A 25,849-nucleotide genomic window follows, 5' to 3' on the forward strand; every position below is an offset into this window, starting at 1 on the left:
AAATATTACTGCAAGCCCAACCGCTTTGCCACAGAACGACAGCAACTGCTCACTCATTCCACAGGCAGTTGGACCTTTTGGTAGTGGAACCTCAAAGCCATCAATAGGTTCATTTGGAGGAAATAATATAGGAATCCTTTCTTCATTTTGCTAACATGCTGTCCCAAGCTTAGAAATAAGATAAAGGACAGTTTTCAAGTGAGGCAGAATTTAAACAAAGGCAGCAATTCAATTACTTACTAAACACACTTTTGCCAAAGCCCCAGCTGGGGACTTGGATTCTGGAGGTATTATTTACTTCATGCCCGGAAGAAAAGTAGGGGGCTTTTCACAGCTGTAGTCTCTATAAACAAGTATTTCCTACTTGATTTTTTTTAGGTAAGATCTTCATTTTATAGTGCAGCCCTAATGTTTCTTCCAAGCAAGACACTATAAAATCCTACACAAAATTAAGCTGCATTTAAACATACGATAAACTGATTCAGTGTGAAATCGTCAATGAGGGGCCATGATCCTCTGACCCTCTAATAATCACCTGTCATTCTTAATTTTATGCCTGGAAGTTAAAATATAATTTGTTGTGACAAAATTGTGCAATTGAAGAATTGCAGAGTAAGCACTTTGCCAGCTTGGAACAACACGGGGCAGGATGCTGGGTTTCAGCACGCCACAGCGGATTTTCCCCACATGTAGATAGCTCTCCAGCTCTCCAGAGGATAAAAAGCATGTAGGAGTTTTCAAAAACCCTTCAGCATGAAAGGTTGCTGACTCACCCCATCAGTTCATCAGAAAATCAGTACTACTAACAACATGATTAATTGATTTGCTCCTTACTATATTATTGATAAAACATTACTAAGGTTCTTGTGATCAAGTATGTTTGTTTGCTGGAAGATCTAAGTGGAAACATTTCTGCTACATTTCCCTGTGTAGCCCCCAGCATGGTTCAGCACAAATCTCCTGCAACTCCACACAACATCTTAGACTCCAACAACTCTGCTTGTGGTCGCACTGCCCATCTTCCCACCAGGTAGCTGAAAAAGTTAACTGTACTGGAAACTCAGACACCACATATCACTTCCTTCTGTAGGCACCTTGTTTAATAGAATTTTTTTTAAAAAATCTTTATTGCCTGTACTACAGATACCTGTAGAGAGTGTAAACTTTAATATTTCACCAGATATGCAAATAATTCTGGAGAAAGAGTTATCAAGCACCTTCATTTCAATGCATTTTTGGTATTTACAGTAATACATACCTGATTAAGTGTATGAATAAAATGAATTAACAGTTATAAAAAAAGTTATATAAAATAATTTTAAAGTGTTCTGTATAGTTTGTTACCTTTTATGATAAATATATAATTAAAGAGGAAGTTGTCACATATTTAAGACCCAGAATTGTCTCTGTTTATAATGTGAAAACCTAGAGGAGAATCACCCAGGGACTGTAGTGTCTGAAGAGGGGAAATGGGGATGTTAGTAGCTAACTGCTCAGGCCACCAGACTGCAAGGGGTAGTGTTCTGGCAGAAGGCTCCCAAAGCCTATTTTGGTCTGTTGTTGCAGGTAAGCTGCCCTCCCAACACAGAGAGTGGACGGTTAACTTCTCTCCCAGTTATGTACCACTATTTTGATATAAGAATATGCATTTTCATTTTCCAACTCCATAGAGATAATAAAAAACATTTCACCTTTGCTTTGATTTCCAGTATAACTTTTTGCTGTTACTGAACACTGGCATATGAACGGGATACCACCATCACTTATTTTGTAAAGCCCTAAGACATAGAGGATCTTCTGAAAAATCACATTTTTAACTGCCCGTGGTTTCTCATGGTCTATGAAAAGACATGTCAAGTTTGCTGAAGAAGATAAATGGCTAGGATGAGATTCAAAGGCTTATAATACAGGATGAAACATAAAAACCTTATCACAAAACCCTGAAGATGCAAAAAAATGTGCCCCTATCTCTTAAAAAAAGTTAAAAAGCCTTCAAATGAACCAACACCCAATCTTTGGCAAACAATCAGCAATTGAGATCCATATCTAAAACCTGCTAGGTGGATTTTAGGAAATTACTCCAGAACCCACATCAGCCAGGTGAGAAAAAAAAAAAATCTCTTTAAAACCAGTGTACCCTGTCAGCAAATGGATAAGGCACTTCTGTAGCACTCACAAGAGTGAGAAGGCAAGATTCAATTTTGAAAATTGGAGCATGCTGGCAGTGGAAGCAATGCAGTTAGACATTAGATGTGTGTAGTTATTAGGTGTTCTCACCCACATCTGTTCATCCCTGGGACCCACAGCTGTTTCTCATCTAAAACTAGGGCCAGCTGCACTTGTGCTGGGCTAAGCATGCCTCTGTGCTGATGAGATGCCAGTCTCGGGAATGAGTCACACTGTTCTATTTTGTACTTTAATTTTGCCAAGAGATCCTGCCTTCTAGCCCAGCACACGTGCTGCTACGCCACCACATTCATCTTTAAAAGAAAGAAGACAGAATCACTAGGAACAAGAAGCAGCTGGACCCAACCTGGGCGGCCCAGTCTTGCCTAACTGGTACAAAGTGGTTATTGCTAGTGCGTGTGGCTGCACGTCTCTGTTGTGGCCTGGTGGAGCACTTATCTTTAGGGTCTGACTGTGCTGACAAGACTGAAGCATTTACAGTACATTTCCAGGAGTCTGCTGCTCAAGCTTGTTTTAACTCTCAGTTTCTTTCTATACAGTCCACTCCAACTGTGTTGTCAGGGCAGCGGCAAGAACGGCCTCCTGGTGTCGCCAGACAGAGGTGAGTACAGCCACCATTATTCACCGTGCAATAGTTATGTCCTGAAAAAGAGATGTAGAATGTTAAAGAACAGCAGAATAAAGTGACAAAACACATCTCCCAAAAGTGTAGATTTCATGACTACATTAGAGGGACAAGTCATGCTGAGGTTCAGAGTGAAACTTTGGAAGATAAGAGTCATCATATCCTTTGCATGAACTTCTGTTTCACCTCAAAAAAAGATCCAGATATTTGTGAAAAAATAGGACAAGCAAAGTAAAGAATTTTGGCTGTTCCTGAAACATGCTTTATAAATTGGCTGAGCGGTCACACACATAATAGAATGAAGAGATGGTGACTGAAGAAATATGGAAGTGAAACAGAGGAGAACCAAGTCCAAAATACTACAGGATATCACCCCTGGACAGCAGCCACTACAATTACATAGAAGAATGATCGATTAAAACAAAAACAAAAAATCTAGGGGAAGTGGAGAAGAACATTAATGTTGAGGGATAAAATGAAAAAGACAACAGTGATGTGGAAAGGTGATAGGAAATCAGAGAGAAAAAAAACACTTTAATAGACATATGGTGAGAGGGAAGTCCCAAGGTTCTGAATAATACAACCTAGTTATTTACTCAGAGCAAACATTGTCATACAGTGCCTACCACAACAGAACTGTGAATTAACCAGTAGTAACAACAACAACAACAAAAATCTCAAATATGATGTTCATAGAATCATAGAATGCTTAAGGTTGGAAGGGACCTCTAGAGATCATCTAGTCCAACCCCCCTGCACACGCAGGGTCACCTAGAGCATGTGGCACAGGACTGTGTCCAAGCAGGTTTTGAAGATCTCCAGAGAAGGAGACTCCACAACCTCTCTGGGCAGCCTGTTCCAGTGCTCTGTCACCCTCACTGTTAAGAAATTTTTCCTTAAGTTCTTGTGGAACTTTTGATGCTTCATATGCCTCTTTTTTATATTCTGAATGAAACATTCACTTAAATTATTCAATTTGTATAATAATAATAATAAAAGATATGCAGATTGAACCCAAACTAACTCCGTGTTTTTTTTTCTTTTTTTCTTTTTTTTTTTTTTTTGGTCTGAAGTAAAAGACCAGATCCCCTACAAATCTAACAGCACTGGAATAACAACAATGCAGACTTTTCTCCCAACTGCAAATTGCTAAAAACAATATAACTTGCAATGGTATTGCTTCCAAAAGAACAAACTGTTATTTCAAGACTATCAACTTCCTATCTTTTAAGCTTCACACGAGACTTTTCAATAATACATCTGAGAAGCTTAGCGTTCACAGAGCAGAAGGATCAGCCTGACCACCTGCTGTTTTCTGAACATTCCTGTTTTTAAAACACTGGATCACACATCCCAGGACATCCGGAGACTATGAGGTTTCTATAGTTTTATATTAAGAATGCATAATTAAAATACGTAAATAAAAGACCCTAGCCATGAACATAGCATTCTGTTTAGATGATGGCAATATAACAGCTTTTGTTACAGGAGATTTTCACCTTGCTCATAATCCTCATTTTGATTTTTCCATAAAGGGCGAAACAGGTCCCTTGCCCTTGCCCCCTCACCATTCTGGTTCCATGGAACTTCTGCTTTTACGGAACAAGTTTCAAGTGGTTTTTGACTTCTCAAGAAATAAAAATCGAAGCAATAATCAGCTCCTCACTAACTACCTAGACTGGTCTGCAGGACCCTAGTGGGTGCTGCTGATAAATCATTTGCATGCTAAGGTGCTGTACAGCTGAAGAAAGTTGAGAAACATCTGGATTACCTCCTGGGCACTGTGCAAAGGCTGTAGTGATTCCATAGAGACGAGAACGCTTGTGAGGCTGGAAGTTATCATTTTCTATCGAAACTGAGCGATCCACAGCTACAACAGCATCCCTTCAGTAGGTAGGAGAGAATATACGGAAGCAAAATGAACTTGAAAGTACACAGACAAGAGAAAAAAAAAAGAAAAGGTGGGGAGGAGAGGAATCTAGAGCTGGTTTTTGTCATGATTAGGCAGCAACTTCAGAAGCAGAAATCCAACAAACGAGACCCCATCTTTCATAGACAACTCAAACACAACTCTTATTCTAGGCAGCAAAGAGATCTAGCTGCAGGAAGCCCCTTCCAACATAGAGCTGCATCCCTCTAAAGGAACACAACTCAGTACTCGCAGTGGCAGAGCTGACATTAGTTATTATTCATAATGATTATGAGCGATGTTGTATTTCAGCTGGAGCCTGATAACCAGAAGATAGGAACACAAGCTATTCAGAAGCAGTCATTTCTTTCTTTTAGAAAAAGCGCAGACCACTGACAGAACTGTAAAACTGCTTCCCATGTATGCAAGAATGTTCTAGAATGGTATTTCAGAGCTATTTTCTAAGCATTCTAGCTTGGCAATTCTTACTATTAATAGCTCTTCCTGCAATTGATGGAAGCATTTGTGTAGCAGGTTTGCAAATACAACTCACATCACTACAAATTCAAGTCAAAATATAGATTTAAAAACACATGGTTTGTGAATTTTTTGTAGGAATTCTAATAAATACTAATGTCTAGAAGTTTTAAAACATTTTTGATGAAGAGTGTTGTCAATAGTAAAAATGTCTTTTTCTTGTTTCTTGTTGAATATTCAGTTAATACTGAGGATAGAAAGCCTCAAATGAATAATTCCTGCTTTCTACATCACAGTAAGGACAGCCAGGAGGTAAACATGTAAACTCCCACTCCTGTAAACTCCCACTCCTTTCCCAAAACTGCTCAGGGTTAAGTTCTTTTCTTAGAGAACAAGTCATTATGTTGATACCCCTTCCCCCCAGTTAACTGGCAACATCAGTAGGTCAACTCTGCATATTCACTCCACCCTGCATCAGCTATTGCCAGGAAAGGAAGGGAAAAAAAAAAAAGAGAGAGAGAGAAAAGGAATGTGCGAGTGGTCAAAAACAAGAAACACAGTGTTTACTTCAATTTCTGACAGGGGGAATAACAGATTAAAGCATTCCATATTTTCTTTAGCAGATAACATACCTTCTCCAGTCTGTGTAGTATAAATTCTTCCCATAGCTTGTAACACTAAAAGGGTATTGAATTCCTTCAACGATCTTTCGCCGACCAAGCTGATTAGGGTTCATGCATTCCAGTCTCTTGGTGCCTGAATACAGTGAAACAATTAAGTCTTTGTACAAGACGAAGAGATCTCTGATGGGGGAGGAATGATAAACATAAGCACACAGGCACACACACAGCAAAACTTTCTGGAAGCCTTTCAGCACCCTACATGGACAAAGCCTTGCCCATGCCACAGACTGGATGGGAAGTACTTTGGTGTGACAGTGCTGCGCAGCACACCACCTAATTTACACGTACAGTATAGCCATGGCCATCACTCACAAGCCAACTCTCTTTGTACAGATGCAAGCAGTCTACTATGCACTTGGAGAACAGCATCAGTGAGCATAAAGAGCCATCAGCTTGTCTGAAGTAGGGGTTTTCAAGATTAGGGAGATCAGAAACAAAGGCAACTTTGCAATGAAAATACGACGTTCTGTGGGGCAGATTACACGAGGCAATGCTTTTTCTTGTCTTAAACTCTTATCTGTGAAGAGACAATTTCTTAAACAAAGGGCTAAATACTGTCTAAAACATATCCGTGTATAAGAAACATACACAACACATAAGAAACATATAAGAAACAGAAGAAACATAGATCTAAACCTGTCACGTGTTCCTAGAAAGTTGCTTAGTCAGAATCTAAATCTTTGAGTTTGCCCACAATGTCATGCAAATTCTAAAATGCTAGTAACAGTGTGATTACTAAAAGCAAAGAACAAGGTGTGAAGTCTTTGATGCAGTCCAAAGAAATTTGGGATTGGGCATACTTAAGCCTTCTATTATTATAAAGATATATTTCATCATCTCTTTACCTGCATCTACCCAGCACAACATTGAGGAATAAGTATCAAATGTCAGCCCATTTGGTAACCCCAGATCGTCTTTAACAAGAATTCTTCTGTTTGTGCCATCCATGTAGGAGGTTTCAATTTTGGGAGCTTCTCTGTTCCAGTCAGTCCAATACAAGTTTCTGAAGAGGAAGAAAAAAGGCAAGAATTAAGACAGTGATTAGCTGCAAATGATTTTGTTAATTTAAGAAAAACTCTAAGGAAACAAAAATAACAAAACAAAAAAATTAGTTAAGGCCATAAGAACTATATTGTGCTTAAATAGAGAAGCATAGTGAAGATTCATCAACTGTTGCAGTCTCCATCAACAAAACAAAAGAAAAAAGAAAAGAAGCACATACACATGTGTGTACATGCACACGTGCGCAAAATGCTTTCGGCAGGCATTTATGGGATTCATTCAAAATTACGTTTTCCTTTTCAGTGCACCAGATAAGCAAGTCACAACATACCTGGTCAGAGTATCTTATGGTTTTGAAAAAAACCTCTGAGTGATTAGCTCATTAACGCTGTAGTACTAACAGCCTTTTGTTAGTGACTGTTTTTAGTTTGGATGCACTTTCCGAAGTAACTGAGAATTAACAAGGCCCACAAAGCAAACATCTTTGTTGCTCATTATCTAACACTGAGAATAAATCTATGGGGAAACTGAGAGGCCTGTATTACTTGCCCTGAAGCCCGAGCTCTGCCAGAGTCAATGTAGTTGTGCACAGAACACAGGTCTCCCCTCAGGCTGACTATGCCTGTGCCTCTCCTCTCCCTTCACACAAGTAAGTGCATTTCTCTTCTCTACCCTGCTGTCATGTGATGCTCAAGCACAGATGTTTTCACCTTATCTGACTTAGTTGAAAAGTTTATATAATTATATAAATGAGAGAAGTCAGTACCTCTACTTTTTCATTTAGTTTTCAATCATCTGCAAGTTCAAGTGCTGTGGGCACTGATTGTTTATTTGGTTGGGTTTTTTTTCTTCCACTATAAATCTTGATTCCAAACATCTGGAAAGAGGATGCATCTTCCAAAAATCTCTCACTGGACAATATACCACATGTGTTCACAAATGAATTCTCACATAACAGCATTCCAAATGCCTCACATCAACTGAGTAATCATTTATTAGAGCTTTCCAGAAACTCATGACCAAAAAGGAAGCCTCTCTGCTGCTGTGCTGCTGAGTATTTTTGACTGAAATGTCTCTTCTCAGAAGTGGCTTTGATGCAGAAAGTTGCACCAAGTTAATAGCAGACAAGTTCAGAAGTTAATGAACACCTATTCAGCATTATAATGGGTGTTCTATTTGGTTTAATTTTCCCTGTTTTTGTTACAGTATTCAAGAAAAATAATGTCAGCTGATCAAAGACTACAAAAAATATGTCTGTTTCTGTTTTTTCAGACAAGGTCATAGCCTGAAAAAAATGTAAGTTGTCTTATTGAAATCCCACAGGGCCATTTCTGTGATTGCACTTTACAAGGCCAATCCTATAGTATATAGTTATCTGTATTTTCAGAAAAAAAAAAAAAAAACACACACACATTTAGTAGAACCTTTTCAGGCAGCTGAATAACAGGAATGAAAAATGACAGAAAAGATACTGCGGGAGTTTTTGAAAAAAGAATATTGTACAGGAAGCATGTCTAACACTAGGAAAACGAAAGTATCGAGTTGTTTAATGTAGTATTTTAATCCACTAATCTTGCAAAAATAAATTCTCTTAAATAGGGAAGATGCTTGCCATGCCGTAAACAACATACAGAAAGAAACAAGCATTTAATAGTCCTTTCAATAAAATATCATGGGATTGCACTGTTGCATTTTAAAGACATTTTATTTTCAATATTCTACTTAGATATAGGCCAATGAATTTATTCAATTTCTGTTTGTTAGTTGTTTTAGGAAAATACAGTCCTATTGCTGTCTAAAGACAGTCTAAAAATATGGACATTGAGTATATGCTCAAATTAAAGAAATTTAAAAAGCATTAATTAAATCAAGCTTTGCATGCATATCCTGAAAACATATTTATACCCTCTCACTGGATCTGCTACAATTGCTCTAGGGTTCACCAGGCCAGTGTCAAAGAGGACACGACGCTGACGACCATCCAGCTTAGCCACTTCTATTCTATCAAGTTGAGAGTCTGTCCAGAAGACGTTACGACCTAGATGATCCAGAGCTATTCCTTCAGGGCTTCCCAAGTCTGCAAAAGAATACAGAAAATAACCTTAGCCATCATATTTATTCCCAATATCTGGTATCAGCCTCATAAGCACTCCCAAGCTTTTAACTGAGAAGAGTCTTCTTTCCGTTTTCTGACTGTGGTCCACTTCGTATGGAAAATGTTAGCATGTCAGAAGAGAAGTGTGTATTTTGTTTTACAAAGCTGAAATCCTTGCAGATGCCTCCAAGGTATAAGTAAAAGGTCTATAATCAGAGAAAGACAGCAAATCCCAGTTCTAATACGTACACCACTACCGAACACATCAGAATCTTGTCTAGAATTCTGGAATTAAATAAGTGGTTGGAGCACTGGAGTGCCTCGTGGCCTCAAGAATAGCAAAACGGTAGGACAGAAACCATGCAGCAGCCTCCCCAGCTCCTCTTTTCTTCCACTACATGGGCATAAGTTTACTGGGCCAGTGGCTGGATGAGCCTGATGGAGCTGCACCCCTCCATGTTCAGGGTTACGGTGCCCAGGGGCCAGCCAATAGAACCTGTGTCTGGCTAAAGGCTTCCTCAGTCTTCTTTACACTATAATTGAGTTTCACCAGTGTCTAACCCAATTTACACATACATTGCTCTGCTACACTCAGACCCTAAAAGTTGACAGCAGAGACAACACAGCAGAGTTTATCAGAATCTTTCTTTACCCTATTTAGTAAGCCAGAACATAGAATGGATTTTATAATTTTTAATGCTCCCCCATAAACATTAGAGGCACCCCTCTGAAAATTGAACTTATTCTAATTTAAGCCAATGCAATACTTGAAAGATAATCAAGTTCCAAAGCACTAGAGATAATGACAAGTGACATTAGCTAACTGATGGAATTTAGAGTCATTTCCTTGTTTTTGCAGAGGAATTTTTTGGAACAAATTTTGGAACTGTATGTGCACAGCTTTCCTTGGACAGTTAGCTGTTCCAAAAGCAACAGGAAATATCAAATAATGACCTTACTGCTTTAGCCTTAGTAGTTCCTAACTCAAATGAAGGATGTAGAATAAATATATAGCACATGAAGGTTTAATTCAGCCAATGCAAGAACTGTTCTATGCTTTTCAAGGTCCATATATTCATTGAAAAAGAACTAGTAGGTAGGTGATATATAAAGACACCAAAGGCAGGTACACATAATTTTTTTTACTCCAGTTCCAGTTCCAAAAGAAACAGGAAATACTGCATGTAGTCACTTCCAAAAGACGCAAAATGACCCTTCGTACCAGTTAGCTGTCAAGGATACCTTGAAATGCAGATCCACACATTATACAAATGTCCATGAATGAGGGAATGTAGCATGTTGGCCTTCTATTACTTCTCAAGCTTATTTACTGATAGCCATCAAACACATATATGGCGGATAAACTGCATTTCTGGAGAAAAGACATTTGAGCCAGAAAACTGGATGCAGCTGTCTTACATTTGCAACTTTATTGTGAATAAGTTGCAGAATATTCTAGATAGCCTCTGCTTTCTCATCTGGATAGATTAAACTTGTCCTGGACACACATCCTTTTGGATGCCTGTCTGTTGTTGAAGAGGTGAATACAAACAAGATGTGCACAAGTATCCCTGCTTCTGACTCTCAGCTCGCACATCAGGGTAATGCTCATCAGCTCTCTCTTTACTCTTCTCAAGAGCACTTAGGCATTCTTTAGCTTAGGTGCACTGGCATCACACTGCTGCTTTTACTTCCCCAAGTGCCCACATGGAGCTTCACCTGCCAGCTGGCAGGAACCACATCACATGCAAGCCAGACCCCGTTAGGAAGTTCCTATCTCCTCTGTGCTACAGGCAGGAGCTGCTGAGGAAGGCCTCATTTTGAGGCGAGGGCAGGGACAATCCCCAGACAGCCTCTGGGATGAGGAGATCACCCAGTGAATGGTGGCAAAAGAGTTCCCAGTCTCTTTCAGAAACAGAAGGTGGCAGCAGGCAAGAGATCTGCTGCCACTGGTGCACAAGAGCCTGTTCCCTGGCCAGCTTCCTTTTTCAGCTATGAGCCAGGAGAGTTAAAAAAAAAGTCTAAGGAAAATTTGTTTCCTGTCTGGTTGACAATCAGCTAGAGAAACTGGCCTCTGTGAAGAGGGAAGGCAACATACAGGCTTCATATATCATCACCTTCCACCTCACCATCTTTCCAGAGCACAACTGCTCTAAGGCCAGCTCCTGTCACAAGATCTGTCCCTGGGAAATAGACAGGCTTGCACAGATATGCGTGGCTGGTAAGATTTAAGGGGAAAGCTCTCCTTCCAGACCTGCCTCCACAGCTGCAGATCTCAGAAAGCCTCCACAGGCAATACAGCTGCAGAAGCTGATGAGACCTGGATGGGGCCCTGCAATAAAACATGCCTCTGCAAAGCAACCCAGCTCGAATCACAAGAGCTTAAACAAAAAAAGTGCATTCCACAAAAATACATGTGAACTGAAGCAAGCAGCTGCAGCTCACAGAGGGGAAAAGGCAAAGATCAGAACAAAGACAGAAATTCTCATGGGTCTTCTGAAATAGAGAGAGATGTTTTCCTATTTCCTAAAATTTTAGGAGTGTCAGTTTTGGCTAGCCATGTCCAGCAAAGACAACAATTCAAGCGCTGGGTACTTAGCATTGCATTACTCTGACTCCTTATCAAAGAGCCAGTTAACATTTCATACGGAAAATAAAAAGCAGTAATTAAGAAGAGAAAAAACAAAGAAACTTAAGTTGCTACCTGTTTTGATGATGGTTGTTGGCTCTCCACCGTGTAAGCTAGCTCTGCTGATTGAAGGGCCACTGATGTCTGTCCAGTAAACCATCTTCTCCATGCAATCATATGCAACTCCAATAATAACTTTGTCCTGGTGGTCAACAAGCAAATTAGCAGAACTCATACTAGATAACAATTATTTGCCAGCCATACTAGCTTATGGGTCTAAATCTCCTTGCTTGAAACAACATTTGTGGACAGACTTGGGGTGGGGAGGTGGGCAGAGAAAAAGTTAGGATGGCTAGTCATTGCAAAGTAACTTAGAGAAGTACTTTCAGTTATAAGTCCCTTTTCACCAGCAGACACCATTTACAATTATTTTGAAGTGGTATTGTGCATATTAGTACTGAACTGCAGGTCTCAATTCTTCAATTTCATCTGCATATCCTTCTAAAGAAGGCTTGTAGTGTTGTTTTATGTGTTGCTCCTCATTGTTTCTCTCTCAATTATTCCTTGACTTCAAGGAGAAATAATCGCTTCATAAACTCTAACTGCACTTCTGTATTCACCAATCTATGCACAATGGCTGCATTTCAGTAGTGCTACCTATATAGCATAACTCAAAAAACACTCTAGCAATGTAAGTTTTAGCAGTTTATCAGTTTACTCTGTAAAATAAATACTCCATAAACCATACTGCTGTAGTGAATATGCTCAGAAGTGTGGAACATGCATACATAATAGTCTAGGCAGAAGAAAGTGGGACTAAAATTTGAATTCAAAGTTGAAACACTTTCCTCAAGCCTCTACTTTCCTCCTTCCAATGAAGGATTTCTTGGAAAAACACTAATTTTACATTGATTCTTCAACCTCCTTTTTCCTCTGGGAAAAAGATTTACCACCCACTGGGCCTACAAATGGATACAGGAACATGAAAAAGAAAAACAAACTATATATCCATAGGCAAGAATTACAGAGTATCGAGTGAAGAAACAAAGACATCAGAACTTAAGACAGAATTTTGAGGAAGCGTGAGAAAAAAAACACCTCATTAGTCTTCAATAACAACAGAAGACTCTTACAGGTCTCGAAGTTTTATGTCAGTTAGAAATGAACAGAAAGCCGGTGAAAGTCTGAGTGTAGCAATGTTTGTATGATGAGCTCTTGGAGGCATGAGACATCACAAATATTACATTTTTAATATATGATACATTCTTTCAAAGGCAGATTTTTTTTATATAGCTCAGCTTTACAGTCCTTTATTAACTGGATCAAGAATTTGCAATGACAAACTGACAGGATACTGACATTTTAATGCAAGGTAAAAACTGAGTTTTGAACTTAAATAATCAAATGACACAGAAAACAAAACCTCTTTCATCATCTTTTCTACAGTTCTTTCCACAACACATGGCCCGTTATAGAAGACTACTTACTGGAATATGCAAGAGTGCTTTTGCTCCGTTTTTCTTCATGTTGTTTCCCTCTAGGGGAACATGTTCAATTTTCCCACTTTGGGCAAACAGCAAATGTGTTCCAGGGGGGAGAGGTATTGTATCTGGTCGAACAGAGGGCCCAATAGCAAGAGGAGGAGCAGCCGTGCTCAAGCCTTGTTGATAAAGAAAGAAAGAAATGGAAACAAAATTAGCCTGTACAACACCACAAGCCTCCATTCTCCAGGGAGGTGAGTTACCAAAGAGATGCAGGCCTAGGCATATGACCACTGAGAGAGCAGAGGACTCTCCGCTCCAAGCCGCACTGGATCTCCAGCGCGTAGCCAAGCCCTGCACTGGGAAACAACACACTTCACACAGGAAAAAAAATGCTTTAACCACTTACATGGTGGTTGAACTCCTGGGCTGCTTCTGGTGCCATCAATTTCATTCCCATCCCTATCCACACACCAACAATATCCGGTGCTGGAATGACACTGAGTGGGGAGGTAATTCCCATGCTCATCACACTGGGGAATGAATTGACCAACTCTTGGGAAGAAAGTGCCTCCGCTTCCAAGAGCTCGTTCTTGTTCATGCTGACATTTGGTCTTCTCCACTTCTGTGGAAAGATACAGTTCCATGAATACTCTTATTTTAAGCTAGTATCTTTGTTACATTCACAACATATGTACACTGAGCAATTACAACACAAGCATTTTTGTCTCGAGAGGACTGTGGCACTGTTACAAACCTTGAAAGCAGCACATGCCTTCAGGGCACCTTCAGGAACAGTCTGCCTGACATAAATGTGAAGCTTCCTATCCAGCAGGGTTCAAAACAATCCCTGTCTTTTTCTCTGGGGACACAATAGCAAGAAACGTGTAAATGGAGCTGAACTAAGTTTACCCCAATGTCTAATTGGTTTGTGTCTATCCATGGGTCCTAAAATCTAACTAATTAGCCAGGTGACACAGTGCATAACGCTTTTATATATAGTTAAAAGAGGAGTCTCTGTTCAGAGTCACAAGAGAAAGTCATGACAAGAGGCTGATGCCAAGTTCTCTGAAACACTTGAGAGTTGTGACAACTCATTGCTCTGATGCACACTAGGACTTTGAAAGTTTTGGTATTAAATTTGAGCATCCCTTTCATATTTTAAGGAAAAAAAAAGATTGTTCAGTGCCTGGTACACACAGAAACACACATAAACAGAGAAACATAAAACACACAACAGCTACGTCACCTGCATATGTGTGACTGTAGCGATTACAGAGGAAAGATCAACTTTCAATCATCAGGAAATTAAGGGATAATCAGTTCTTTTGGTTTGAATTTTAAAACAGTCTTGTCTGAAAAAAATACATATTTTCATATGCTATTATCTTTCAAGAAATAGGGAACTTGATTTTACATCAATACATCCTTCCAGATGCCAAACAGCGTGATGAATCCAAGACATTTATTAATATAACCTTTTCTCTTCTCAAGTTAACCAAATCTGGGTGAGTTCAGGGATCTTAAGTGTAATGTAGAAGTGCTCTGTCCACTGGGAAAGAAAGATGTAATTATGGAGCTTATCTCCTTATCAATGATTTCCATAGGCCGTTAGAAATACCTCTGCAAAACATCTGCAAAAAAAATGAAGAGGCTTAAGCTCTCCAATTCCATTTATTCCTTTCATGCTTTTATACATGGGCCACATTGGTGGGCAGCATTAGCTGTCTGTGGCTCGGGCCAGAGCCCTCCGTGTTGAACACAAAGCTAATTCCATGTGCCTGCAGACAACTGCGGTGCAACAGTCACACAAATACAAAACAGCATAGTTGGGGGTTTTATTATTTATTTACACTAGTTATGCAAGCAAAAGCTTTGGACAAGTTTCATGCACCTGGACGCAATTAGAGAAACATAAATGTCTAGAGATCAGCTCACTCTAAACAACTATTTGGCCTCAGTTTTAATGTGGGTGGTGGAGAGCCTTGAGAGATTCTACACAATCAGACCCCAAAGGATTTATTATTTACCTCATACTTTATTAGCATGCATTCAGTGAAATATGTAGATACAAACATTGAATTGCAGTAATAGATAGAGCCACACTGCTTTTTTAGAGGTCATATTACGTGCGCTATGCCCATGAGAAGGCAGAAAGAAAGACTATTGGTAAATTGACCCCATCTTGTTTTTGTTTTGCAGTCCATCTGTATTATCTTTGAGGCACACCGTTAGCTCTTCCTCAGCAGGGATATAAAAATAATTCTAGAAGTGGACCATTTGTCCTGCCTGCCCCCAACTCCCAGAATTAGAAAATCTCAAACATCTTACAACATCTTACAATTGCCTTACAATTTTTCAAAATAAAAAGACTAGATGAATTTTATGAAAAAGGAGTTAGCAAGTACAAACTACGCAAACAAATATATTAACTTTCAGCTAGGAGCAAGCTTCTATACATAGAATACACTCCTATAATTAGGAAATTGAAATTTGAATAGACATCAGTATTTTAGGACATAACTCACATTTATATCTGCAGATTTGAAACAAGAATACCTGCAGAAGCTTTGAGGAATACCTATATTGCAATGATCAAACTCACCTCACAAACATTCTACTTATGCAATTCACCCCACTAAAGTCAAAAAAATAGACAAAATCTACTTCTCTAGGAGCCTGCGTATTATGTGTTTTCTTTTTTAAAAGCCTATCAGCACAGATTTTCCACTGCATAAGGAGATGCTAAATACCTATTTCCACTCACTTTCAGTGATAACTATCTTACTACCTCTGCTGTTGAAAGTTGTTCTTACAGATATTTATCATAAACATTACTTATGATATAAAGTAGAATATGTTGTCTTCCTTAAAGACTAGATTCACTAGATTCAGTTTTCATTAGATTGACTAGTCTTAGAATTCACTAGAATTACCACGTTCGTTGCATAAACAAGATCTCACACATCCTACAGCAGCATCTTCCCTGCACCTTTAGCAAGGCTGTGGGATGACATTTTTGCCCCTCCTGATGCAGCCATTCCCTTGAGCATGTGTCAGAAAACACAAGAAGACTTCTTAACCTAAGAGTTAGGGTGCTCAGCTAGGAGTGGGGAGCCTAAGTGTCAGTACGTAGATGATAGCCACAGTCTTTGAAGCAGAGAGATATCTGATCAGTATAATCAGTGGATTATCCAGTGGGTAACTCATGTTATCGTAAAGTCGACACTGACATCTGGTCAGCTAAATCAAGACCTGAATCAATTGCTGCTTAGATTTCCAGTCACTATAAAGACAGTCTCCACATCTAGCTTAGAGACCCCTGAAGGAAAGCAAGCTGCATCCCAGCCCAGCACTGCAGCCTAGGAGGCAATGGAAGCACAAAAACTTAAATACAGGCGACAGCTGGTTGTGATAAGGAGACTGTTTATGTAATTATACATTTTCTCAGTGCTCTTACGACAAGATGGTCTTATTACGCAAACCTTAAATTGTTTTAATTAACTGTCTGAAATGAGGCTAGCTATGACTGAGTTTGAAAGATCAGATTCACATGGTAAATAAAGCACATTACTTCTCCTCAATGAGTTAACAATATGAAGTTTGACATAACATATATCAAGAGTTGGCATGTATTTAGATCTCACAGGGACTACCTTGTAATTCAACTTCCAGACAAACATTATGGCGAGCATCTTTTCTTGCCTTCAGCACACTGGTCTGATAAAGGTACTTAATGCTTTCCCTTTAATATAATCAGCCATATTTCATCTAATCATAGTCCTTCAGAGATACAGAACGGCTCACATTAGGAGAGTTTTCTGGTCTCTTTGACTCCTGCATAACACAAACTTCCACTAACTACAGTAGATAAATATCATTTGCTCTTAATTCCTAGTATAACTGTGTTCTTTTATCTACTGCTATTCTTGACTCTTGAAAATGGAAAATAAGTCATGCCTATTTTAAGGCTCCATTTGTATTTCTATATGGTATTTTACTTGGGCCTACAAGCCAGCATTATTTTTTAAACAGAGTATTACATTGTAGGTTACCTTAATTTGACAAATGACTAAAATCTGAAAAACACCTAAGTCAATGGGTAAATATCATAAAGTATCTTGGTATCTTTAGTAAGTTCCAACCTTATTTTGTCTTGGTTTTAAATTTTCTTATTAGATATTTAGTTTCTAAATTAGGATTCTGGAGAAAAATTGACAACTACAGTTCACATGATTTGTGGAAGACAAATAGGCTGCAAAAGACGAGAACTACAAGACCCGGTGACTAGATGAAACAAGCTCACAAAATCAACAGGTCATTTCACACAGTCAGATGACAGGGTATGCTTTCAGGAATACCCTGTATAGATCAGCTTCTGAAGATGAAGACACATGTTGGAAAATGATGACTATGGAAAGCTAACAGAAGATAGTCAATTCAATGCAGCTACCCAGCTGAATGCCATAAGAAGTGTGAGGGGGCATAAAAAAGAATTCAGCATCTACATAGGCAACACTGCACAGGTATGGAGAAGCAAATTATTATCATCTCACATGCAATTTGTGAGATCATTCATAGCTTACTGTGTCCAGTTCTGCTGTCTGAAGTTCAAGATATCAGTGAAAATTTAAACCAGTGTACGGAAAATTGCTCCTAAAAGGGAAGCCCTAGTTTAAAACAGGGACTGAAAGCCAGACAAAGAAGTAATGTTTTCGCAGAGGGAATTACAGTCCAATACATTATACCTATCTCAATTATTTAGTTTTGTGGTATCCTTCAAAAATCTGTAAAGACCTCATATAGCTACTCAAACAGATTTACATTGAAAAGTTAAAACTTCAGAAATGTTTTAAAACTGTATCTGAAAATCAAAGAGTACTTAGAAATTTCTCATGTGGATTCACTTCATTCCTCACATATCACAAGAAGTATTACTAGGATTTTTAACTGCTGTTCTCAGTTGTTGCCAAAAAAAACAAGACATAAAAAATAACACACTTCCCTCTGTCCATTCATTTTGCTTTGGAATTCTTCTCTTACAGTGCTGTGCTCTCAGAGCATTTCTCATGTGAAATGGATTGTATACAGACTAACAGGACTACGTATGGCTCTTAATGGTCATACCCCCAGTCCAAGAATCTGGATTTGTTTCTGTTTAGTAAACAGTGTCTGGGGTCTGCAGGGGCAGAAACACTCAGACATCTGGTTTTTTGAAATGGAAAAATGAAGCGTGAGGAAATAATGAAGCACAGACATTCTTAATAGCTGGAAGTAATGGGACATTCTAACATTAACTCTTTCATTGACCCACTGGCTTTCTCTGGAATTACTGTAATGCTACAGATATTTTCCTATAATGTTTTCCCTACGAGAACTGACAAATGATTTCTAATGCCAAAATCAATAGTTTTTTTGCAAAGTTCTGATGCAAGACCAAAATGTGCAACACAAACTCATTACTTGCCGTGTCTACTTGTTTTAAGAGTTCCTGTTCAGCACTGGCTATATTCAACAATATGTTTCATAAAATAATAAAGATGCCCAAATAAACAGCAATTGTGCAGCAAAACAAATGAGTATTTGGATGAATTAAATTTTCCGTGCTGTTAACCAGGATTTCAGTGACTTGGTTGAGGCAAATTAGATCAAAACCTTACTGGATAAAAAAGGGAAGAGGAGCCTCTAATTAAAGCTAAATACAATAGATTCTCATCTGGAAGCTCCATCCTCGAACAACTTGCTTTGCAAGTTAAGTGCTAAAAATAAACTAAGCTGCTTTTCATTAGGCTTCAGAAAGTACATTTTGAGTCCAGCTACAGGAAATGATCAACTGCTAGATTGTTGCATACACGCTTGTAAGAGTACATGCTGCCTGAGTAACAGATGACATCCTAAGGGCAGCTATTTTTCCATGACCTCTCCTCTGAAGGAGCAGCTAAGATTGTGAACGCTGCCATTGATGCAAACTAGTAGAGCAAGAGCATTAATCTCCTGCATAGGGTTCAGCAAAAGTGATATTTGTCATCTACCAAGTTTTGCTGGTTGCAGCACTTCATGAGCACAACTGAGGCAAACATTTCTAAAGCACGTTCTACTGGTAGAGCAAAACAGCATTAACAAGACAGGCACGCATGAAGATTAACAAATAGTTAATATAGAAATACTAGGTTATTCTCCATCACTAGCATTAATATGAAAAAGCAAGCAGGCATTCATACATAAAAAATAAGTTAAATAACACCGAAATACTGGCAAAAAGTGACAAAACCTACAGCTTCAAAACTAAATGCTGCAAAACATCCCACAAACTACACCCTGCTTTTTTTTCTCTTTTTTTGCCTTTCCAATGAATGCGTTTTTGCCCTTTTGGTTCAAAGCATTAGCACCCACTTGTGCATACAGCAAAAACTTCAGAATTAGGGATGATGGTGGCAAACAGAGGAGCAAAGAAAGAATGTTCCAGCTAGACAGCAGGTAGTGATGTTTTATCATGCAGACAAGCACGTTTAGGCAAGCATTCAATTTTACATTAAAAAAATCCTATGTTAAAAAAAAATAAAAAATACAGCTTTGAATTACCAAAGACTTGGACTAAAAAGACCTGGGGCTTTGAATCTGCTCAGAAATAAGGCCTAATTTCTTGAATGAGAGCATGCACTGTTCTAGAAAACCTAAGTGCAGTCTCCTGGTTTTGCCATGCTTTTGAATGAAAGTAACAACAGCAATGCTACTTGGTGCTTAAGTGATCCTTACTTCTTATTTTCAGCATGGCTTCAAGATCAGGCGTTTAATACTTCAAGACCCAAACTGCAGAGCATACATGCAAGAACAAAGTGCAAAGGGATAAGGAAACCTCTGCTGAATAGGAAAAAAACTGAGTGAAAACAGAAACATCTTAGTGCTAGTTTCTAATCAGCCCAGTTTTTAATTAACTGGTTAGTTTTTCTGGACTCCTGCTGGTTATACTGGGGAAAGCAGGCATCTAGATATCACTGAAGACACTAATGCAGGTAACTCTGGTTTTACCCTTCACTTTACTCCTATAATTGTTCTTCATACATTCCATAAGACATCTAGAATTGTTGGTAGTGTACATGAAATGCAACCAATTATTCACAGAATTGGTCTGTCACCAAACGTTTATATAACGCAATCAGAAAATACCACCAGACTGGGACTAAGGACTGCTGGGAATAGAACAATTAAAACATAATACAGGGGATGTCAAGCAGGAGAAGGGATAGCAGCCAAGAAACAGATTCTAACACAAGATTGGTGAAGTTCAAAACTTGAGAGACTGTGGGAGAACAAACAATAAAGACCATAACAAGAAAACATGCAATTTGATCCATAGAGAAAACTAACGTATGTCATCCAATTCCCAAATCATATTTCTCTTCCTACTTTCAAGAACTATAAAATTTTACCTCCTAACACACACCGGAAACCATCCCCACGATAACCTGCCTTACAGTGGCAACTGAAGGAACCGGGTGTGTTGTAGCAGAAAGCATCTGGATGACAGCGGCCCTGTTGACATTCATCTACATCTGCAAAATAAAAGAGCAATTTCAGATAACTGTTCTTCCTGATGGACAGCAAGTTACAAATCCAAGTAGTAAATTAAGTTACAAATCTGTTTTCTGACTTTCAGGTACCTATTTGAGGATATCCAATTGGAATTACAGACTTCAAATTATCAGAATTTGGAAGAATGTCTGTACAGAAACACTAATTTTAAAAAGTATGCATGTATTATCATTCTGACTTAAATTCCTGCACCTTCCTATTCTCAGATCAACAATGTTGATGGGTAACTGTTAACTTACAGTACTCTAGATTAACATGCCCATGTTTTACAAAAAGTAAACTTATGGATAAACACAGTAAGAGGGTATGATTTGGCCAGCGAGATTTCCAATATGGAAAATAATGTAGTGTAGGGGGGAGTGTAGTGGGAAGCAGCCTTATCCGAAGAAATGAAACACAGCACAGCATTTCTACAAACTCAGAATTCTAAGCACCATATGTCACCATCTTAATATTATAAAACAGTATTGTACAAACAGTTCTAGCAGATGACAATCTGATCTGCTAACTGCAACTATTGCAATTTTTATACCTACCTCATGTCTGACCAACTAGAGCACAAATACTGAATAGTAAATTCAAACACGGGTGGAGGAAAGGACATGAGCTTAACGCAGGGCTTGTCTGCGGGATTAAATTACAACATTTCCTATTTTAAATAAGAAGTAACTACAGGACGCGGCTTGGTTGGACAACCAGCCAAACTGTACAATAAAGAGTATTAAAAAGACCACAATGAATAGTGCTACCCACCCTCACAGGCTCGCCCGTCACCAGAGAAGCCAGGGAGGCAGGAGCAGATGTAGGCAGACCCTCCTGTGTACACACACTGGGCACGCTGAGGAATGTCGCAGTTGTGTGTGCCTGTCTGACAGTGGTTTATAGTATATTCGACAGCTGCAGGTAACATCAAAAAAAATTAATTTCCCTCATCAAAGTCTGAAGCTTTCAGTACATTTATAGAGTGAGAACTGAAAGGATACAAAAGTTTTTTTTTTTTTTGACGTTACATATTTTTAAATGTTTTGAAAAGAAAGGGCCTCTCAGCATCTCAGAAATATTTGTTAATATGCAATATGGGAGAAAGGCTACCACAGTCAAACTCTAGCATCCAAGATACTTTTGTTCATAGAAAATGGTCCCAGATGAAGAAATGCAAGGCATTAGGTGGATTAGGAACTGGCTGGATGGCAGAGCTCAGAGGGTGGTGATCAGTAGTGCAGAGTCTAGTTGGAGGCCTGTAGCTAGCGGGGTCCCCCAGGGGTCAGTCCTTGGTCCAGTCCTGTTCAATTTATTCATCAATGACCTGGATGAAGGCACAGAGTGCTCCCTCAGCAAGTTTCCTGATGATACCAGACTGGGAGGAGTAGCTGATGCCCCAGAGGGCTGTGCTGCCATCCAGAGGGACCTGGACAGACTGGACAACTGGGCGGTGAAAAACCTCATGCAATTCAACAAGGCCAAGTGCAAGGTCCTGCACCTGGGGAGGAATAACCCCAGACACCAGTACAGGCTGGGGACTGACCTTCTGGAGAGCAGCTCTGCAGAGAAAGACCTGGGTGTCATGGTGGATGATAAGGTGACCATGAGGCAGCAGTGTGCCCTCGTGGCCAAGAAGGCCAATGGGATCCACGGGTACATTAAGATGAGCGTCTCCAGCAGGTCGAGGGAGGTGATCCTGCCCCTCTACTCAGCCCTGGTGAGGTCGCATCTGGAGTATTGTGTCCAGTTCTGGGCCCTACAGTACAAGAGGGATGTGGAGCTGCTGGAGAGAGTCCAGCGCAGGGCTACAAGGATGATCTGCCCTATGAGGAGAGGCTGAGGGAGCTGGGCGACGGGTGTAATTTCCCCACTCGTTTGGTGATTATGGATCCAGAGCAACTTACTGTCTCAAGCCAAAATGAACCTGCCAAAAGGTAACTGGAGCATTTAAAATGTTTGTCTTGTGCTAGAACTAGAGGAAACAGCCAGAAATTGAAGCATCAAAAGTTCCACAGGAGCTTAAGGAAAAGTTCTTAACAGTGAGGGTGACAGAGGCAGGAACAGGCTGCCCAGAGAGGTTGTAGAGTCTCCTTCTCTGGAGATCTTCAAAACCCGCTTGGACGCAGTCCTGTGCCACGTGCTCTAGGTGACCCTGCCTGTGCAGGGGGTTGGACTAGATGATCTCTAGAGGTCCCTTCCAACCTTAAGCATTCTGTGATTTTATGATTTCGGAGACACCTCACAGACTAGCTAAGTGGCCAGTTTGCTGCACTGGGAATTACTAGATATTCCGCTATACTAGCCTAGCATTGATCCAGGATTGTTGTCACTCGGCAACAAATAGGAACTGTGACTCACTCAATGGGCAAATAAACATATTTGTCAAGTAATAGAGAGATTTTGACTAATTCTGGCAGCTGGGGCCTCCCTGCAGTTACTTCTCAGTGTTGGAGACTGTGGTATTTAAAAGAACATAATACTACAGAATTGTTGATCCCAGAAGTGCACATGTCCACAGCATGTGCATCTAGGATCAGACTTTCAGCTACTACAGCAAGGAGGCACTGGGGCTTTCTTTACACAATTCTTAGTAAGAGCTGTCAGAGCACAGAGAGCAGGCTCTACAATGCTCTTTTCACCATGTACACAGATGGAAAACACCACTGTATTAGTATGAATATTGCAAAATTTTGCAGTCACAGCAAGATCTGAAAACAGTCATTTTCTCCATTTCTCTGGAGAAAATAAGACTGTCTAAACAGCTGGTAGATCTGTTCTGCCTGAAGAAGTTTTAGACTGCAAAACTATTTATTTAGAAATGGATTTTAAAAGCACACATTTTAGAACTGGACTTCCTAATAAGTCCCCTAGTCTCGGTCTATAAATAGAAGAAGAGCATTTATTTACATCTCTCTTATGCCATTTGATGAGTCACAGAGCTGGTATGAAAAAGTTGCAGTTTTAGAAAGGCTGAGGCAGAGCTGGTATCCCAGAACAAGAAGCAAAAGCACAAAGAAGGCAACTGCTGTCTCTGCAGAAATTCAAGTTGTCTATGGGCTATAATCCCTCTCCTGGGAGATGGGCAACAAGAACATTTATTTTCATCCTGCTGGATGAACACAGTTCCTCTTCCATTTGCAAGTCTTAGGGATGCAAAGATTGGTTTTGACTGAAGGAAGGGATCAAACTGCAACCATTCAAACTAAGCAAGGAATTACGTAGCATTTGGAACAATTGTGTCAGATCAGCTTCCTGGGGAAGTTACAGAATGATGCCAGTGAGGTCATGCCTGAAGAAAATAAATGCAATACCTAGTAGTCTTGAGCATGAGATGCAGTGAAATGATGACAAATTAATAATAGCTCCCATTATAATATCTTCTTTCACAAATTTGAATTTTGCTTCTGTGAGAAATTTGAAGCTAAATAATGGTGCAGAAAAGGTAGAAGCATTCAATAAACCATTCCTTTTTATATCTGCATAAAATAGGAATGGGCAATTTTTATGAGAGGAAACCATAATTACTTTAGGCAAAGTTTTTGTATCCTAAAGTTCCACAGGAACTTAAGGAAAATTTCTTAACAGTGAGGGTGACAGAGCACTGGAACAAGCTGCCCAGAGAGGTTGTAGAGTCTCCTTCTCTGGAGATCTTCAAAACCCGCTTGGACACAGTCCTGTGCCACGTGCTCTAGGTGACCCTGCGTGTGCAGGGGGGTTGGACTAGATGACCTCTAGAGGTCCCTTCCAACCTTAAGGATTCTTTGATTCTAATGGATTGTAATCAATAACTGCTGCACAAACTCCTAAACTCCGCTCAACTCAAGCTAGAGAGAGCACAGCTCCTACCTAGCAGCTCTTCCTTCTGGACCTGCGAGATGAAACACAACCCAGCGCCGCCAGGCAGTGCCGTAAGAAACATGTTACTCACCCACACATGTCCGCCCATCTGCTGCAAACTGGTACCCGTCCACACACTCGCACCGGTAGGTGCCCAGCTGGTTACTGCACACGGCGTTGCTGCCGCACAGCGTCGGCTGCTCTGAGCACTCATCAACATCTAGATTATTATAAAGATTCCAGTTATTGCAGTGCTGCATTCAGTACGGGTGCCATAAAAGCAGAAACTGTGCAACTGTTGAGTAACAGATTGTATTTAATGAACATTTTGGATAGATCACACCTTTTACAATATATTAATAACCTGAAAATAAGCTTATAGGTAACTGTACTGTCAATTAATCTGCTCAAAAAACAGAAGAGGTGCTGTAGTGAGGTATTAAGGACAAGGAATAGGAAATCACAGAGGGACAAAAAGAAAGCATTGAGAAAGGAAATGCAGGCTAAAGATGATTCTAATAGTGAGGAACGCAGAAAGAACAGGAGCTTTCTAGGTAAGAGTTCTCTTTGTTATCCACACATATCTGTAATGCACACTGCTGCTCACCTCAGGAATGGAACACTGGGAGGATGGTTAATTCATAGGGCATATGCATATATATATGTATATGTATACATAAATGTAATGAGTATTTCATTAATACACTCATTTTCGAGAGGTGAAAATGTATCTGTGCTGTGATCTCATCATGAAACAAAAAAAAAACATAAATAACACATGGCTCCTCAGTAACCTGCAAATTCTTTTTAAGGCCAGGAGACAACGAATACACAGAAGTAATGTATATTATGTTAAAATATGGACTAAACCAACACTGAAGACAAAAATCTTTCCATTTAGCTTTGAACTACATATTTTTGATCTTATATGCAATAACTAGGAATATTCTAAAAGGCACTAGTATACATACATGTGCTACTAAATATACATATACATGTATACAGATCACATGTTCAGAAGCTAAAATGATTTTTTTTTTTTTTTTTTTTTTTTTTTACTAAACAGTGCTACATAACAGTCACCAGCTACAGTTTAGCTAAAATTAACACGTGGAAGACATTTACTTATGTGGAGATTTTGCTTCACTGTGTTCTGCTGATAGTTGTGTGTGTTATATCTTGAACAATCAGGTTTTAAAAGCCTCCAGTAAGCAGGGGGCCTTTCTGGGACACGCAGAACAGATTAAAATATGAAAAGGAAGCAAACTTCACACTGCAAAGCAATCCTGGCTTTGTCAACTTAACAACACGTTTCATGCCAAGATGATAATCAAATAGAGAAGTGGAGC

General features: G+C 39.5%; 1 protein-coding gene across 2 annotated transcripts in view; it reads right to left on the bottom strand.

Annotated features, from left to right (window-relative positions):
• Positions 1-2,599: 2,599 nt before the first annotated feature.
• NID1 (nidogen 1) overlaps positions 2,600-25,849 on the bottom strand; it is a 41,442-nt gene continuing 18,192 nt past the window's right edge. The window contains exons 10-20 of one of the 2 annotated variants that reach the window (XM_088522792.1): positions 24,592-24,720; positions 21,435-21,578; positions 20,519-20,641; positions 13,498-13,713; positions 13,095-13,267; positions 11,683-11,809; positions 8,789-8,960; positions 6,727-6,884; positions 5,831-5,954; positions 4,584-4,696; positions 2,600-2,829 (exon numbers count right to left, since the gene is read on the bottom strand). In XM_088522792.1, the coding sequence (XP_088378918.1) occupies positions 2,708-2,829; positions 4,584-4,696; positions 5,831-5,954; positions 6,727-6,884; positions 8,789-8,960; positions 11,683-11,809; positions 13,095-13,267; positions 13,498-13,713; positions 20,519-20,641; positions 21,435-21,578; positions 24,592-24,720 (1,601 nt within the window). In that variant the 3' untranslated portion in view covers positions 2,600-2,707. The remainder of the gene's footprint in view (positions 2,830-4,583; positions 4,697-5,830; positions 5,955-6,726; positions 6,885-8,788; positions 8,961-11,682; positions 11,810-13,094; positions 13,268-13,497; positions 13,714-20,518; positions 20,642-21,434; positions 21,579-24,591; positions 24,721-25,849) is intronic. The other variant, XM_088522799.1, reaches the window with a different exon arrangement.

Source organism: Tinamus guttatus, unplaced genomic scaffold (genome assembly GCF_059628265.1).
Source record: "Tinamus guttatus ecotype Peru unplaced genomic scaffold, ASM5962826v1 Tinamus_guttatus_pri_ptg000011l, whole genome shotgun sequence".
Taxonomy (NCBI): domain Eukaryota; kingdom Metazoa; phylum Chordata; class Aves; order Tinamiformes; family Tinamidae; genus Tinamus; species Tinamus guttatus.